A 17,648-nucleotide genomic window follows, 5' to 3' on the forward strand; every position below is an offset into this window, starting at 1 on the left:
CCCCTTTATAGGGGAGGTAAATGTGGCTTTGATTTACAGTGAATCTTCTCTGCAAGCTGGAATTCACCCAGAACCTACAGAATCCATTCTGTCAATTTGGTAGTCTGCTTGGCATCTGTTAGATATCCACTTTTTTTCTTGAGAAAAGAAGGCTCTCTACTCTGGTGTCTCATTTTCTTTTAGCCCCAAAACGGATTGTTGCAAAATGTCTTTGGGGCAGTGTAATGTTCAGAAAGTGTCAAGGTCAAGGAAATTTTTTCCCTAATTCAGTGACATTGGGAGCGTTTGGCCATGTTTAGGCAAAGGGCATGCTTCAGCTTATAACTGAGTGATTTAGGATTAGTAAGTAAAGGTTCGGTTGTGGGTCCTGCACCTTTTGATTAGAAACTGGCTGTGCAGTACTAGTCTGTATGTATACTCCAAAATATATTGGCAAGTCAAGAGGGCCCATGCTTGTGGTTGCACAGTGATGCCTAAATATCAATATGGGCACATGTGGGCTGTTCCTCGAATCATTTTGATTATTGTATATTAACAAGCAGCTAAATTTTTTTTATGTAAAGTGCGAGTGTTTTGGAGGTGAAAAGGGTGTCTGATAGTGATGTTTATGAAGCTGGAAATTGATGGTGTAATGATTAATGTTAGTGCATATGCTCCAAAAGTTGGGTGTGCAATGGATTAGAGAAAAATTTTGGAGTGAATTGGATGAAGTGGTGATGACTGTTCCCAAGGGTGAGAGTGGTGATTGGAGCAGATTTACATGGGCGTGTTGGTGAGGGAACAGTGGGGATGAGGAAGTGATGGGTAGGTATGGTGTTAAACAAAGGAATGCAGACGGTCAGATGGTAGTGGATTTTGCGAAAAGGATGGATATGGTTGTGGTGAATACGTATTTTAACAAGAGGGAGGAGCATAGGGTGACAAGTGGAGGAAGATGCACACAGGTGGATTATATCTTGTGTAGGAGGGCCAGTTTGAAGGAGATTGGAGACTAAAGTGGTGGCCGGAGAAAGTGTAGTTAGGCAGCATAGGATGGTGGTTTGCAGGATGACTGTGCTAGAGGAGGAGGAGTGTGAGGGCAGCACCAAGGATCAAATGGTGGAAATTGAAAGGGTAATTGTGAGGTGGAGTTCAGGGATGAGTTAAGGCAGGCACTGGGTGGCAGTGAAGAGTTACCAAATAGCTGGGTAACTACAGCAGAGCTAGTAAGGGAGACTGCTAGGTGCTTGGTATCACATCGGGACAGAGGAAGGACAACAAGGAGACGTGGTGGAATGAGTAAGTGCAGAAGAGTATACAGGCAGAGGTTGGCAAATAAGTGGGATTGTCAGAGATGAAGAAAGTAGACAGGAGTACAAGGAGATGAGGTGCATTGCAAAGAGGTGGCGAAGGCCAAGGATAAGGCATATGAAGAGTTGTATGAAAGGTTGGACACTAAGGAGGGAGAAAAGGACCTGTACCGATTGGCTAGACAGAGGGACCGAGCTGGGAAAGATGTGCAGCAGGTAAAGGTGATAAAGGATAATGAGGGAAGCACACTCACAAGCGAGGAGAGTGTGTTGAGATGGGAAAGAGTACTTTGAGGGGTTGATGAATGAAGAGAATGAGAGGGAGAGACGGTTGGGTGATGTAGGAATAGTGAATCATGAAGTACAATGGATTAGCAAGGAGGAAGTAAGGGTAGCTATGAAGAGAATGAAGAATGGAAAGGCTGTTGGCCCAGATAGCATGGAGGTGTTTAGGTGAAATGGCAGTGGAGTTTTTAGCTAGATTGTTTAATGAAATCTTGGAAAGTGAGAGGATGCTTGAGGAATGGAGAAAGTGTTTTGGTACCGATTTTTAAGAATAAGGGTGATGTGCAGAGCTGTAGTAACTACAGAGGGATTAAATTGATCAGTCACAGCATGAAGTTATGGGAAAGAGTAGTGGAAGCTAGGTTAAGAAGGGAGGTGATTAGTGAACAGCAGTATGGTTTCATGCCGGGAAAGAGCACTACAGATGCGATGTTTGCTCTGAGAGTGTTTAAGTACAGAGAATGTCAGGAGTTGCATTGTTTTTGTAGATTTGGGGAAAACATATGACAGGGTGCCTAGAGAGTTGTGGTATTGTATGAGGAAGTCAGGAGTGTCCGAGAAGTATGTAAGAGTAGTACAGGATATGTACGAGGGTAGTGTGACGGTGGCGAGGTCTGCGGTGGGAGTGATGGATGTGTTTAAGGTGGAGGTGGGGTTGCATCAAGAATCAGCTCTGAGCCCTTTCTTATTTGCAATGGTGATGTACAGATCAGATAGGAGTCCCCATGGACTATGATGTTTGCAGATGACATTGTGATCTGTAGTGAGAGTAGGGAACAGATGGAGGAGACCCTGGAGAGATGGTGATATGCTCTAGAGAGAAGAGGAATGAAGGTCAGCAGGACTGACAATATATGTGTGTGAATGAGAGGGAGGATAAAGGAATGGTGAGGATGCAAGGAGTAGAGGTGGCGAAGGTGGATGAGTTTAAATACTTGGGGTCAATAGTTCAGAGTAACTGTGGAAGACAGGTGAAGGAGAGTACAAGCAGGATGGAGTGGGTGGAGAAGAGTGTCAGGCGTGATTTGTGACAGACGAGTACCTGTAAGAGTGAAAGGGAAGGTCTACAAGAGGGTAGTAAGACCAGCTATGTTATGTGTTGGAGACAGTGGCATTGACAAAAAGGCAGGAGTTTGAGCTGGATGTGGCAGAGTTAAAGATGTTAAGATTTGCACTGGGTGTGACAAGGGTGGACAGGATTAGGAATAAGTATATTAGAGGGTCAGCCCAGGTTGGAAGGTTTGGAGACGTCCAAACCAACATAATCTTGCCTCTCTGGCTATGTGCTGAGAAGGGATGCTGAGTATATTGGGAAAAAGATGCTAAGGATGAAGCTACCAGGTAACAGGAAAAGAGGAAGGCCTAAGATAATGTTTATGGATGTGGTGAGAGAGGACATGCAGGTGGTTGGTGTGACAGAGCAAGATGCAGAGGACAGGAAGAAATGGAAACCGGTGATCTGCTGTGGCGACCCCTAATGGGAACAGCCGAAAGAAGATGATGAACAAACAGCTAAAATTTTTGTAGTCATTTCATGCCCTCAACAGGCATATATGTTTGATCCAGAAACTGAGGGATATGGTGGTATCTGCACCCTTTTGGCCCATTTTTTACAGTGGAAATGTCCATAGCATGTTCTGTTTGCAGACAAATTTCAAGCTCCTAGACCTTGCATGCCTGGCACTTTAACTTGCAAATATGCAGAAAATTTCATAAATGTGGGTGTTGTGGATTCTTTGTAAGCCAGGCATAGATCACCCCTCAGCAGTCTATAGGAGACTAATTTGAGTAGAGGGAAAAGGATTTGAGGCACTGTGTTTAAGTCCATGTTTGGTGTGCCTTGTATCCTTTTTGTAAGGAGCCTTTGAGATGGCTCTGGTTGCTGCATATGCTTGGACAGGTGCATACGGAAGGATGCAATTGTAGTCTGGTCTGATGAGGGCACTGTACAGTAGGATAATTACCTTTTTGAACCTTGATGCCATATCATAAGTTGAGTGACAAAGATTTTCTTACCAGTGTGGTGGCCAAAAGTATGGCAGTCTGTATGTACCCAAATCCCTGGCCACTGGGTTGGCTCTTGAGGATGTTATCAGCATGGTAATTAGCCGAGATGGTTGACTTCTGAAAGGGTACAGTTGTGCATTTCTTAGCATTGCATTTGACTCCCTGGACCAGATCAGGGGTGCATATATACTGGATCTGGTCCTCGCTAATATGGGAGAGTGCTGCACACCCCCTACTGTAATGCCTTTCCTGGTAAGGTCGGACCACAAAATGGTCTTGAAGTAAAAACAAAACCTGGATCCCCAGCAAAACCAGGACTATTCAGGAACTATTCTAAGGCTTAATCTCCTGGTATTAAGTGAGAACCTGGCAAAATTCCAAGCCTTTATAAACCTGGAGAACACTTCTGCATATGCAGAACTGTTCATACCAACCCTCTACAAGCATGTTAATAGCTGCATAGCGGCAGCTGTACCCACTAGGAAGACGTATAGAACTAACTCGAACAAGCCACCCTGGTGGAATCGCATAATCAGTCAGACGCACCTCTTACTTTTTGCCATTATTTTCTTCCTCCTGTTGTAAGACACCCAGCAGAATAGTCTCATCAAGCTAAACCAACAACTCTGAGGATAGTCTGCCAAAGCCAAATCTGGGAAGTTTGGCTTCCCAGGCCAAGGACAACCACAAAGCATTCTTTAGCTATGTTGGCAACCTCAAAAAGCAATACACACTTGTGTGCAGAGCTTATTGTAAATGGGGCCTGAAGACCTAGCAAACCTCCTGGCTGATGTATTCAGCTCCAGCTTTACTCTTTCCCTCTAACCTTCCCTCAGATATTTTATTCTTTTTGATGACTGGGGAAGTCCACTGGGCCAAGAAGATCCCATTTTCAGTGGAGTCCTGGGGAGAAAAGCTCCAGCAACAAATTATAACACATAAATTACAGATGTATACAAAGCAGTGTGAACAATTATGACATGCTGAAAATTCTCAGCTCCAGGAACAAATTGCAAAAATGCAAGCTACAGATGTATACAAAGCCATGTGAGCAATTACGGCATGCTAAGAATACAGTGTGGTGGATAACAGGTGTAAACATGTGAGGACATGTAGGAAATAGAGCAGTGGTGGACAATTTCTGTATGTACATAAACTATAGGTTTTGAAGTGACATTCAGAGGATTTAACTGTTAAATAGCCGAGGTGCAACAGGAGATAGTTCAGTGTGTGTAATAGAATGTGGCAGAGAGGTGGTGTGAGGAAAGGGTGGGGAGGGGGTTGGAGTAGTAGAGGTTTATGTAGGAACGTTGCATGGACATGCCCATTTTGATGCAAGATGTGAGAATGGGAAGGATTTGAAGTTGGTGTTGGGAGTATTGTGTGGGGAGGGAGTGAGTTCCAAAGTTTAGATGAGGAGCAGGATAGTAGGAGGTAGCCGGGTGGTTGCAAGGGTTTGTAGATTTGCTGGAGACTGTTTTTGGATCTGAGGGAGCGGTTGGTAATATAGAGGGGTTAGGGTGGTAGCTAAAGTGAGGCAGGTGGAAGGTTTGAAGATGAGCTTGTGTGCGGTGGTCAGTTTGAGAAAGTGTGGGTAATTGGGTAGTTCAAGCCATTGCAGGGCATGGAGACAGTTGCAATGGTGAGATGGGTGTTTTGAGTTGGTAGCGAATTTGCTAATTTTATTGTAGCAGGATTTGAGTTTGGATTGAAGGCAGAGTTGGAGATTTGTAAATAGAGGGCCCTGTACATTACAGAGGGGAGGAGATAGGTGGGCAAGGGGTTTTCTGGTGTAGTGGGTGAGGCAGCGGTTGTGTCTGTGCAGGAGTCCTAGTTCTTGGTGGGTTTTTTATGGTGGTATGAATGTCAAATTTTAGATGTTCATCAATGTCACCGAGCAGTTTAGTGTAAGATACCGTTTCAATAGGGACGTTGTTCTGGCAGTGTGGCGAATGAGTATGTCGATGGGGTGTTTCTTGAAGGGGAAAAATCATCAGTTTGGTTTTACTTGCATGTAAGGGCCAGGTGGTAGTTTTTCATCCAGGTTTCTGTTGTAGAGAAGATAACTGGGTTTTCTGGAGGAGGTCTGAGGGGGGGAGTATGCTGAGCAGATAGCTGAATCATCTGCATATTGAATTAGAGACGAGTCTGGGAGAGTGATATTGAGTAAAGGGCCTAGAACAGAACTTTGGGGCAAGCTAGTGGGGGTGGATATGAAGGGAGAGGTTGAGGTTTTCCATTGAACTGCTTGTCGTTCTGAGATGTAGCTAGAGAACCAGGCTAAAGTGTGGGGGGGGGGGGGGTTGAGAGAGGAGAGTTGGGACAGAAGTAAAGGGTGAGAAGGTAGCAAAAGCTTTGGACAGGTCGAGGAACAGGGTAGAGACGAGTTTGCCAGAGTCGCGTGCTTGGTTAATAGTCTCCAGAAAGGACATGAGAGCAGTTGTACTGTGGCCAGGGTGGCAGCAGTGTTGAGTGGGGGGTAGATTGTTGTGAGTTAGGTCTGACATTTAGTTATGAATGGATGCATTTTTCCAGGACTTCCAGATATCGGATATAACTCCCCCTACTATCACTAGGGAACAGGTCCTTAATGCTGTCTCAAGACTAAGAACACTGCATCAGTGGGCCAAGACAGTATCACAGGGTGCCTTCTAAATAGCATGAAACATGAACTATCATTGCTTCTGGAATTGCTATTTAACTGTAGCCTCCAAACCGGCTTTGTGCCTCATCACAAGTGGTGAAAGGTAACTGTCATCCCTCTGCACAAAGGTGGGCCATCTACAGACCCTGGAAACTACAGGACCCATAAGTTTCACTAGTCTTGTATGTAAAGCCATGGAAAGAATTATCATGGAGATCAGTAAAGATCTAGTAAACCTCCAGACACTGGACCCAACCCAGTTTGGTTTAGTCTAGGGCAGATCATGCCTACTCAAGCTGGACGACTTTGAGAAGGTCACCAAAGCAGTGGATGAGGGCAAAATCATTCACACTGCCTACCTTGACCTGGCCAAGGCATTTGACACACTACCCCACTCTGGCATTTTTGATCAACTCGAGGTTAGGTACAAACCAGTATGTCACCCGGTGGATAGCCAACTGGCTCAGACAGGACCCAGGAAGCTAGAATTGGCGAGTCCACCTCTACAAAGAAGCCAGTCACAAATGGAGTCTTTCAGGGATCGGTCCTTGGACGACCACTTTTTGACATTTACTTAGAAGTCAAGGCCAATGTCAGTGGTTTCTGGCTGAGTAAATATGCAGATTACAAATTAGGAGCGGTCATTGAATTTCATACTGACAGAAATGTTCTCCAGAATGGGCTGGCACAGACTAACAGCTGGTGTCATAACATTCTGCTTTTCCCGGTTAGGGTCGCCACAGCGGTTCACCTGTCTGCAATGGACTAAAACTAAATGCCAAGAAATGCGTAGTAGTATCCTTTGGGAAGTCTTCCATCCCTGTTAACTGTCATATTGACAATGCACCCCTTAGAGTTGACCCAGTAGTCAGGGACTTGGGGACACGCACAGTAGTTTTATATAGCCTTTGATTATTTGATCATCATGTGTTTACAATGATGAGGAAATAGTTCTATGTTGCCCAACTTATAAACAAAGGTATGGCATCTAAGTCCAAGGAAGTCATTGTTCCACTGTATTCTGCATTCATCAGACCTATCATTGGGTACAATACCCCCTTTGGTGTATACCTAACCAGGCATATCTAACAACTGGAACGTCCACAGAGGTTCCTCACTAAAAGAATACAGGGCGTAAGTGATGTCCTCTGCTGACCGCCTCAAGGCCCTATCCCTGTATTCGGTCTCCTACAGGCTTTTGAGGGGAGGTCTATGCCTGGCATAGTATTGTCAGGCTCCACTCTGGACCTCCTGCATATCCACAAAACAAGCAGTACTAGAATTACCCTTTCTAAAGACTTAAACCTTGCCTGTGATACAAGTAGGACCTGCTGGAGAGATGGGTATGTATCCCGGAGACTACCCTTTCGGTGTCAGAACTTGTCAGATTCTGGATGAGTGGTTATGCTTAAAAAGGCCCTTGTGGTCATTAGTAAACACCTATGAACCCAAGACAATGGCTTTGGCACCATTTTGTTAGAAATGGGCCTCCTTGAAGAATGCTAGTGTCTGCTTGGGAGCCTCAGTTTGCAATCATTTGCAAACTGTCAGCCGTAAGCCCTGTACTGAGCCCTGGGGGACTCTACTAGTGACTGGCCTCTTGGTGGAGGTGGCCTCGCCTGTTTGGACATCCAGTGAGCCAGTTGGTGATTTAAAGTTTTATACCTAAATTAGTGAGCTTGTCTTTGGTGTCTGAGTATTGTATCAAAAGCCTTTGCAAGTTGAGGTAATCTGTGTGCACAGTCTTGCCATCATTCATGGCTTTGGTGACCCCCCTCTCAAAGTCCACCAGATTTTAATAGGCATGATCTTCCTTTAACAAAGTATTTCTGTGATGGGTCCAGCATTTTCAGGTTACCTGTGTCCTCATTTATGCCCATGATTCTTTCCATGGCCTTGCATACAAGGCTCATCAGACTTGTGCAACTGTAGTTACCTGGATCAGCAGTTGGACCCATGTGCAGGGGAGTGACTGTAGCCATCTACCATTCATTGGGCACAAAACCTGACTGTAGCGTCTAGTTAAAAAGTGATTCAAGTGGACCAGAGAGGTCCTGTTTCTTTTGATTTAAGTATCCTAGGATGTTTGGGGGTCTATCAGTGCAGTGTTTTTGGCCTTGGAAAATGCATTGATTTGTTCCCTAGTATTGGTGTGTGGTTTTTCCTTTGGACTATTGGGGCGGGTAAGGGGAGATATTTGAGATGAACCTGTCAGCCAAAAGGTTGTCTGTAGCCTCTGGTATATTGTGGGTGATGCCACTTACAACTGCGCATTGTTGTGCATTTCCCCTGAGGTTACAGAGGCAGCTGTAGAAAGCTTTTTGGTAGTCTCTGCCAACTGGTTGGGGGCTTTTAGTGTGTGGCCTTGTTCCTTCTGTGAGATGGGGTTTGGCCCCTGGCCACTTGGGAATAGGTTCATAGGTTCATACTAGGCTATCTGCCCTGGGGCAATTATAAGCCTAGCCCGATTCTGTATGGCTTACGCCACCCCTTGATTTGAGTATACTGTGCCCTTTTTAAGGTTTAGTTTACTGTGCCTCTGTCTAATAGTGACACGGGAGTAATCCCTGGGACAAACCTACGATCCCCCATCCACCTATCGAGATTCTTCTTGAAGAGATTCAGTGAGGTGCTCTGCCTCACATGAACTGGAATTCTATTCCAGAACGAAGGGAACCTCTGGGTTATGAACCTGTCCCTCCAGCAAGTTCCATTTATTTCTGTGCTGAGGTTCAAGTCCCTCGAGCGTGTGGCTCTAAGGGATTTAGATTTACTGAGGTGGAGCATGTCCATTAATTCTGGATTTGACATAGCTTTGTATGTCCGGCATAGATCGCCTCGAAGTAGGCGGTATACAACTGAGTAGAGCTGGAGTTTTTTAACCGAGCAGCATATGGCATCTGTTTGAGACCCTTGATCCTCTTGGTGAGATACTTTTGGGGTTTTTCCAATTGCTGCAGGTGTCGGGTAAGGTACATCTCAAAAGAGGCATTGTATTCTATGATGGGCCTGATGGATGAATAAAGGGACACGATTACCTCTCTTGATCTACATGTGAAACCCTTCGTGATGAGGTGGGTTTTGTAGAAGGTCTTTCTAACCACTTTGGCAATGTGGTTTTCAAAGGAGAGATTGCTATCAACTTGGGTCCCCAGGTCCCTAATAACGTTCTCTGTACTTAATGGGTTTCCGCCTATGTGGTAATTTGTGGGCACATTGTTTTTGCCAAAGGGTATGACTATACATTTTTTGGCATTTAGCTTTAAACCATGGCGCTGGCACCAGTTATCTGTCTCAGACCTTTTTGAAGGATGTTTATGTCAGCTGGAGAGTCGATTATGGCGCCCAGTTTGCAGTAGTCTGCGAACTTGGTGAGCCATAGTCCTCCCACGTTTGCCTGTACCTCGGAAAAGAATATACCGAACAAGAGTGGTCCCAGGACAGAACCCTGTGGGACACCACTTGTGACCGGTTTCGAGTCTGACATGGCTCCAGCAACACTCACTCTGTGGGTTCTGTCTTTGAGCCAGTTTGCGACATCTTGTGACATAGGGGTTTATATTTAAGCTGGATAGCTTATCTATGATGCCCGAGTGGGTTATTATGTCAAATGCCTTTGCAAGGTCCAGATAGGCTGTGTGGACTACCTTCCCTTCATCTATGGCTTTGGTGACTGTTTCGAAGAAGTCAACCAGGTTCAAAAGGCAGGATCTGCCCTTTACAAAGCCGAACTGGGTGGGATCAAGTGTCTGTAGGTCCCCAATGTCTCTGTTTTGAGTTCCATAATGATTCTTTCCATAGCTTTGCAGACCAGGCTGGTTAAGCTTATGGGGCGGTAAGTTACCAGGGTGTGTAGAGGTGCCTCCTTTGTGGAGTGGGTCCACTGTTGCTGTACGCCAGTGTTCAGGTACATATCCTGTAGTAAGGCTAAGGTTAAATAGCATTTTTATGTGCAGGTTTAGCTCCTCTTGGAGTTCACTTGGCACGCAACCCGCGATACCGTCAGGTCCCATTGATGCTGTGTTTTTAGCTTTGCTGAGGGCGGTTCTCACCTGGACATCTGAGATGACAGGGAGGTTACATTCAGCTGGAATAAGTATTTCTTCTTTTGGGGGTGAGGGAGGGGAGAAATTTGCACTGAACCTGTCTGCCAGAATGTTGGCAATATCTGTGGGTTCAGTGTATTTTTTGTCATTGTGAACTAACTCTGAGCATATCTAAGGGTTTCCGCCCAGGTTTCTAACATAGCAGAAGTAGGCCTTGTGGTTATCTTTAGTGTCCGTAGCGATTTTTCTCTCAAAGTTGGCCTTGGATGTTTTTATGAGAGAACGTAGCTTTCTACTAGTGCTGATCAGAGATGCCTTCTCTTTATGGGATTTTGCTCTGTCGTGCAGTAGCTTCCTTTTGTTATACAATTTGTTTATGGCTGGGGTCCACCAGACAGGATGCCTGCCCTTGGTGGAGAGGGTCTTGGTTTTATTTGGGATTGCATGATCCATGCATTCTTGGAGATGTCCGTAGAAAGCATTTGTGAAGGATTCAGCATTGTGGGATGTGGTTTCCACTGGCCCAGTGGGCTTAAAGGATACCATCTCAGTCTTAAGTGTAAAATCGGCTTTTGAGAAGTTTTTCACTGTAGTCTTTTTTGTGTTGGGGGTGGAGGTGGGATATGTATATCCAGGATGATTAGTTTGTGGTCAGATCTCACTAGTGAGGGGTATACTTCCGGTGTGGAGCACTTTGTCCCCATGTTTGTGATGATCAGGTCTGGTATATTATCTCCCCTTGTGGGAGAGGTGACTAGCTGTTCCATTGCATTTGAATTTATGAATTCCAGGAACCTTTGGGCTAGGGTGTTAGGGCTAGAATAATGCACCCAGTCTGTTAGGGTAGTTGAAGTCTCTCAATATGATGGTGTTTGCTGAGACATTCATATCCTCCAATGTCTTCAGGAAGGCTGAATGGGGTTCCTGAGATTGGGAGGGTGGTCTGTAACATGCTACCAGTTGTATAGCAGTTTTGCGTACGGTTAGTTACACCTGGATGGTCTCTGATGCTTCATGTGTTGCCACTAACCTGGAGGTGTGGGTGTCCTTGATGAATATGGACACTCCCCCTCCATAGTTGCAGGTCCTAATGTGTACATGAAGGGATAGAAGTAGAGGGTTTTGTAACCAGATGAAGGAAGGCTGTTTACTTAGTATAATCTGCAGCTAACTTAACGATCAGCGCTGCCCAGCGCCAAATCGGATGCTAACTGAGCAGCAGTACTGGGTGCTATAATAAGGTAACACAGTACACTTTCACAGTATAATGAATATGAGCAATATTTCCAGATGTTTGCATTTGTACAGGGCACTGGCACAGCTCCTTGCAAATATGCTAGATTTATATCAAATCTGACTACTAAGCCCTCTGGCCAATAAAATGACCACTTTGAGCCCTTTTGTGTGCTTCCCAACTCAGACCAGGTAAACACAGACTGCTGCTGAATGAATAATCCCAGTCATCCTAGTGTAAGAGCACAGTAAGTGTGCCTGGAGTGAACTGCTACCACTAACTGAAGTACACTGTTGTATCTGTATCTTTAACTCGTATCCGAGTGATGCCTCCAGGTGCATCTGCAGTTAACTCCTACTGACACCTCTAGGCATCAAATATTGATTGTTCATATTTGCATCAACAACCCCAAAACCATGCTATGTACAAGGTTTTAAAATAGTTCATCTTAAAGCTTACATAATGGCATACTCAACTGCAGTAATATTTGATCTGTCTAAAGATATATACGGTAGATATATTAACTGTTTTTGTGATATTAATTTATATAAATATTTAGAAAAATGTGAAAATTATATCTCAAGCAAGTAATAGAACTCCTTAGCCTGTTGTGAAAGTCCTCCACTAGATGAATAAAATGCTGCTGATAGCATGTATGTAACTTGAGTGGGTGCAAAGATATTGGAAGTTGTTTACAAAAGGTTACAAACTTAAGTTACTGTGACTTATAAAATTCAGTTTAAGACATGAAACCTAAAGAATGCTACCACTATAAAAATACTTTGTACTGAAGGTATACTACTTTCATAACTTTCATAACCCCTGTGGTTCAAAGATATGAAATGTGAGGACATAATTTGATTCTTACAAAAGGCTAAGGCTCCGCCCATTGGAACTTGCAGTGCTAACTTCCTGAGCTCCATTGGAGTGAGTTAAAACAGCTTATAAAAGTGTGATGATTGAACAAAAGTACTTGTAGAAATGAGCCAAGAGCTACTCAGTTGTGCAGAATTTAGGCATTAAAAAGAAGGTAAGCTGGTTAATTGGCCTGCCAGCCAGTAAAACTAGGCTGCAGTGGTGCAGTGGTTATCGTTGTTGCCTCCCAGCAAGAGATTCCATGGTTTGATTCTTAGCTGGGGTGCCTTTTGTGTGGAATCTACATGTCTTCCCTGCAGTCACGTGGGTTTCTGCCAGTGCTCCAGTTTCCTCTCCCATTCCGAAGATGTAGGTGGATTGGAGACGGTAAATTGGCCATTGTGTGTGTGTGCGCGCGCAAGTCAGTTGTACAGATGAACTACCACTGCAGGGCTAGCCACCTGGCGGTGTAATCCTTTGCTTGAGATTGTCACTGGAAGTGACATCCTGACCCCATATGCAAAATGGGGAAAGGGTTTGGGGATTGATGCAGGAATGTCTAGTTTCCCCTACGTGTACAGACCAGGCTACCACCCACTTGCCACTAGATGGAAAATCCACTGCCCTCTTGATGTAAAAATACAAGTGCTTGCTAGAGTGTAAAAATACACTACTTTATCCAAGAGCTAGCTAGATAATGAATTCAGAGCAAGTAAAACAGAGACAAAATTAACTTTTTTCCCAAAATAAGGACAAGGAAAGGCAAATCAAGATGTAAACAATGTAGAAAGCGAGAAGCTTATAAAGCTTAATTTGCAGTAAGGGTGGGCAGCTTAAAATCAGTTTAAAAAGCAGATCAAGGGGTGATAGCGGTCAGTGCTTGTAGCTTTTGCAGGTCCTTGAGTCTTATCAGAAAAGAGACTCAGAACTATCACTTGAAACAGATCCCCCAGTGGGGGGAGATGTAAAATGTGCAGCCTAAGTAATTTTGTTTCTGTCATGTAGGTCAAAAGCACCAGGCCATGCATATTTCTTAAAACAGAAAATCAATTTAAGCAACTTGGATAAGAAATTACTCCTCACCTAACGTGGGGTCACCAGCAGTGCTTGTGGTTTTTGCAGGTCTTCAGCCTTACTAGTTGTCTGTCTTTCGGCTTTTCCCGGTTAGGGGTCGCCACAGCAGAACTCCGGTCTGCTAATGATTGGCTGTAGGTTTTTATGGTGCAGAGTTGCCAGCTTGACGCCCAACCCTCAACGAAGGCACGCCCAGTCACGTATGTCTTTCGGAACACCACTCTACCGCAGGGAGGACATGCAGACTCCACACAGAAGGCACTCCCCACACTCCAGCCGAGAATCTAACTGGAGAACCTCTTGCTGTGAGGCAACAACGCTACCGCTGCACCACTGCGGATTTGTCAAGTCTTCCTAGTAAAGACTTAATTTAGGGTAGATTGATTACACAGCTGGAGTTTTTCTTCAGATGACCTAAGGACCTGCTGCAGTTACCAAAGCTTACAGTCCTAATCCCAGCGTAATGGATCACGTGTGCATCAGTATATAGTTTCAGGTTGGCAGCATGGAGATGCTTTGTGCCCAATACCATTCAGGAACTCTGACTTGAAAAAACTAACTATGAAAAAAAGGAATGCAAAGAATACCAGAACGACTGACCGTGTTGCTCTCAGGAATATTTAAGTGCTTTCATCTTTAAAGTTTTAAGACTTCATCAGATGATAAAACCACTTTCCAAAAGATTTTAAATTCATAATACTAAGTCACATGATTAAAAAAGTCATCCATTCAAGAACTGCTTATTGGCACAGGCTTGAAGCTAAGCAGCCAAATTCCACAGTTTTACTGCCTACATTCTGCAGCTCCTACATAAAGCATTTAACTGGGGTGTTCCATAGGTTCGTGTTGTGCCTCCACAAGGGACTGAAATGCAGTAAGACTGAGCTCATTTTGCTTCCTGCAGTGTGTTGTCATTATGTAAGCCCCACTGGCTGCAGTCAGCACATACTGATCGGGTAATACAGGTGAACATTTCTGGGACCCTTAGTTGACGGTCAAGACCATGTGATTGAGTTTTTGAAAACTTGGAAGCTTTTGAGTGGAGACTGAAGTTACAAGGATCAGGAAATTTACCCTTTTCACTGTAGTGCGATCTGAGTGAGTTTCAGAAACTTGGTCATATGGTCTTAGCCATATGAATTTAGAATTTCTGAGAACTCTACCATCTGACAGAGCCTATTTCTTTATCGCTATTAACTGGGGACATTCCAGAGAAATACGTTCAGATGTGTAGTGTCATGCATTCTGCCTGACCAAAGTATTCTTTCAAACTGCATGGGTTAAAACTGTAATTTACTTCTAAGCAAATTAAGTCTAGTCTACTGCAAATATGGGTAGGTAAAAAGCTTGGTATTAATCGGATCTTAAGTGCTTGGAGTAATGACTTTATTGCTTGAGGTATACAAAAACTGAATTTACCAATTTTGTTTAAATTCTGCAGCTGGAGTTTTTGCTGTGTAGTTGACAGGCATTTTCTCCCAGCATAACTTCTTGCCTATTACCTTTAAAATTTGTCATGGAAAACACTTTCTGATCTTTAATTCTGTGAGAAGGATCTCCGAGGTGCAGGTCTTGGAGCGCCTTACAGCTTTCCTAAGGATAAGTTTAACTTTAAATATGGATTTAAAATAAAAACGTTATCTACATAGAAACAAGACTGGACAACTGTTTAAAGTGCTTTCACACCATAGCAGGTGCTTCATCAGACCATGAGTAAATTATGGACATACAATCTGTAGAAACATCAGTGTACAAATGTATCCAGTGAACAGTAACCTTTCATTCACACCAGCCATTCACTGCAGTCTGATAAGCACATTTAACATCACCTGAATAAATCTTACTTTTAAAATGGGTCTTGGAGACCCTACCATTGAGTGCAGTGATTTGTTTGCCTGCAGCTTCACTGTCCAATACAATTCATGATTCTCTGTACAACTCCTAAAATCATCCAAACGTGCATTCACCTTCACTTTTTCAATAACTTCAAAACCATGCATCTCATGATCCAGTACATGCTTGGCTAAAGCACTCTTAGTATCCCTGATACATATATAATGTGTTCCCTAATCTGTTCATCAGGGATCGGTTAGTTTTCCTGATATAAAAACTCATACAGGACTTAATTGGCAATATAAACCATATCTGTAGTGGCGCAGTCAGCTGTGACATCAAATCTAAATATTTCTCCTGTCTGGGGTGAGGAAGCACATTGGACGTATCAGTATAGGCACAAAATTGCACCTCTTACAGCACTGTGCCCAATGTATTAATTTCAAGTGACTTATAATTTTAAGAGTTGCATCTATGTAGATTTTTTATTTTAATGTAAGTAGAGGTTTAAGTCCTTCAGCTGGTCTTGTCACAGACAGCTCTAGCATCACTGGCATAACGGAGCAGAGATCTTAAAAAAAAATGCTTCTCCCCTTATTAAAACTCTCTTCGTCCATGGTCTAAGCATCCACTACGGTGTTAAAGCGTTTGTCTATTTATATGTTAAAAGTCTCGCTTTTCATTCAGTTGTCTTCAGTCGTGTTTCTGTGCAGATAGGTTTTTATTTTACTTTGTTGTGTCAAAGGCACAGTTAATTCCTTGAGGGGCATTTTTGTTGATAAAATAGGGATTTTTCTTCTGAGTAGTCTCAATTAGCTTTCAATGAATGTACAACTAGTAATCCGATCTTGCACCCCAAACTGAGGGGAGAGGAATTTTGCACACAGGCAGCTGTGGTATTGTGTAATAAACTGACTTTGGGCAGTTATTTCAGCTGTTACTCCAGGCAAGTAGACTGGATCAGTACACTATTGAAGTGGTAGGCTTACTGAATTGTTTGAGGGTTGTGGAAAAACACTGTAAAGGGGCAGGTAAGGGTGCATTTCACCAGAACATCAGCCACCTTTTAAAGCAAGGGACTTCACACCTACCCTAGAACTTGAGTTGTGTATAAAATGCCATGTGTCTTCATCTAGTGCATCAGACTAGTTATGGGCATTTAAGTCTTTTATGCCACAGATTGACCATCATGAATGAGGTCTGACATTTTCATTTACCGCAGTGCATTGCTTGCCTCCCCTCTAAGATGTAGTAAGGGAGGGGGGTTTGTATGTTGGCACAGTGGCTGTGCTATGAATTTGTAGCTTCTAGAAGCCGTAACAAGTGACCCTGATGTGATTTGTTGACCATTTGGAACACTGATCCCAAGGACTAATTTTCAAGTCCATCTCATTAGTGGTACATAAAGGAATGTTGTAAGCACTAAATAAGCTACTAATTACTACAGCAGTCAACCTTCCTCATTACCTAGAGGAAAACCATTTTTTGTACTTAACTTTCCTCACTTGCTTAGAGAAAAACAGCTGTTTTACTCAAAGTAGTGTTTTATTCAGGCATGTCCAAGGGTCAGCTCCCAGTCTTCTCTCCTGTCTATCTGATGAATCTGGGCATCTTGGGGCAATGTAGAAATTGCCTCATGTACGCAGACAACCCTCTCCTACCACCCAATACTACAACCTGTGAGAGATGCACTTATCTAGCCAAACTGGAGGTAAAGCTCTCTCCAACCAAGACTGAACTTGACAGTCAAGAGGAGAAGGTAAACACTTGCACCATACCACACTCATCGCATAGTCTCTCAAAATCTACACTACCAAAATCCACACACACACAAACATTCGCGGAGGCTCTCAATCTGCTCAAGCAACAGAGACCTCCAAAGCAGAAATGCAAGCAGCCTCCACCCCCCAACACAACCCAAATGACACAGCCCGCAGACTCACTGTACCACTCAAACTCCGCCAGTAAGGCAAAACAACGTACCCAACACACTAGTCATAGGTGACTATAGTCAGGCACACTGTCCCCACTCACCATGCTAAACAAGGTTACTGTCAGCTGCCTGTCAGGTGCCAGGATCTGCCACATAACCCATGCACTCAGGTCACTCCACAACAAGTACAAATATGACTCTCGCATTGTCAATGTTGGTGTGAACGACCTGAGACATACCTCCCTGGACTACACGGAGACATGGAAGAGTGCTCCGATCTTGTAGCCCAGGCAGGTATGACCCTAGCCCGGACTAGCATCCTGTCATCACCCAGAATGATACCGCAGTACAAAGACAAAACGATTGACTTCAATAATTGGCCATGCTTCTGGTGTCATTCTAAAGGGATCCAGTATCTGCCTGGGATGACATGGTCGACAGACCACGA

At 44.0% G+C, this 17,648-nt stretch overlaps 1 protein-coding gene across 1 annotated transcript in view; it reads left to right on the top strand.

Moving 5' to 3' along the window:
* Nucleotides 1-17,648, top strand: part of RACK1 (receptor for activated C kinase 1) — a 127,901-nt gene that overhangs the window by 18,130 nt on the left and 92,123 nt on the right. Inside the window, exons 6-7 of the mRNA XM_044069835.1 lie at nt 3,945-4,163; nt 17,591-17,593. Coding sequence (XP_043925770.1) covers nt 3,945-4,163; nt 17,591-17,593 — 222 coding nt within the window. The remainder of the gene's footprint in view (nt 1-3,944; nt 4,164-17,590; nt 17,594-17,648) is intronic.

The sequence above is a fragment of the Protopterus annectens genome, chromosome 4.part0, assembly GCF_019279795.1.
Source record: "Protopterus annectens isolate FY-2018-M chromosome 4.part0, PAN1.0, whole genome shotgun sequence".
In the NCBI taxonomy this organism is placed as follows: Eukaryota; Metazoa; Chordata; order Ceratodontiformes; family Protopteridae; genus Protopterus; species Protopterus annectens.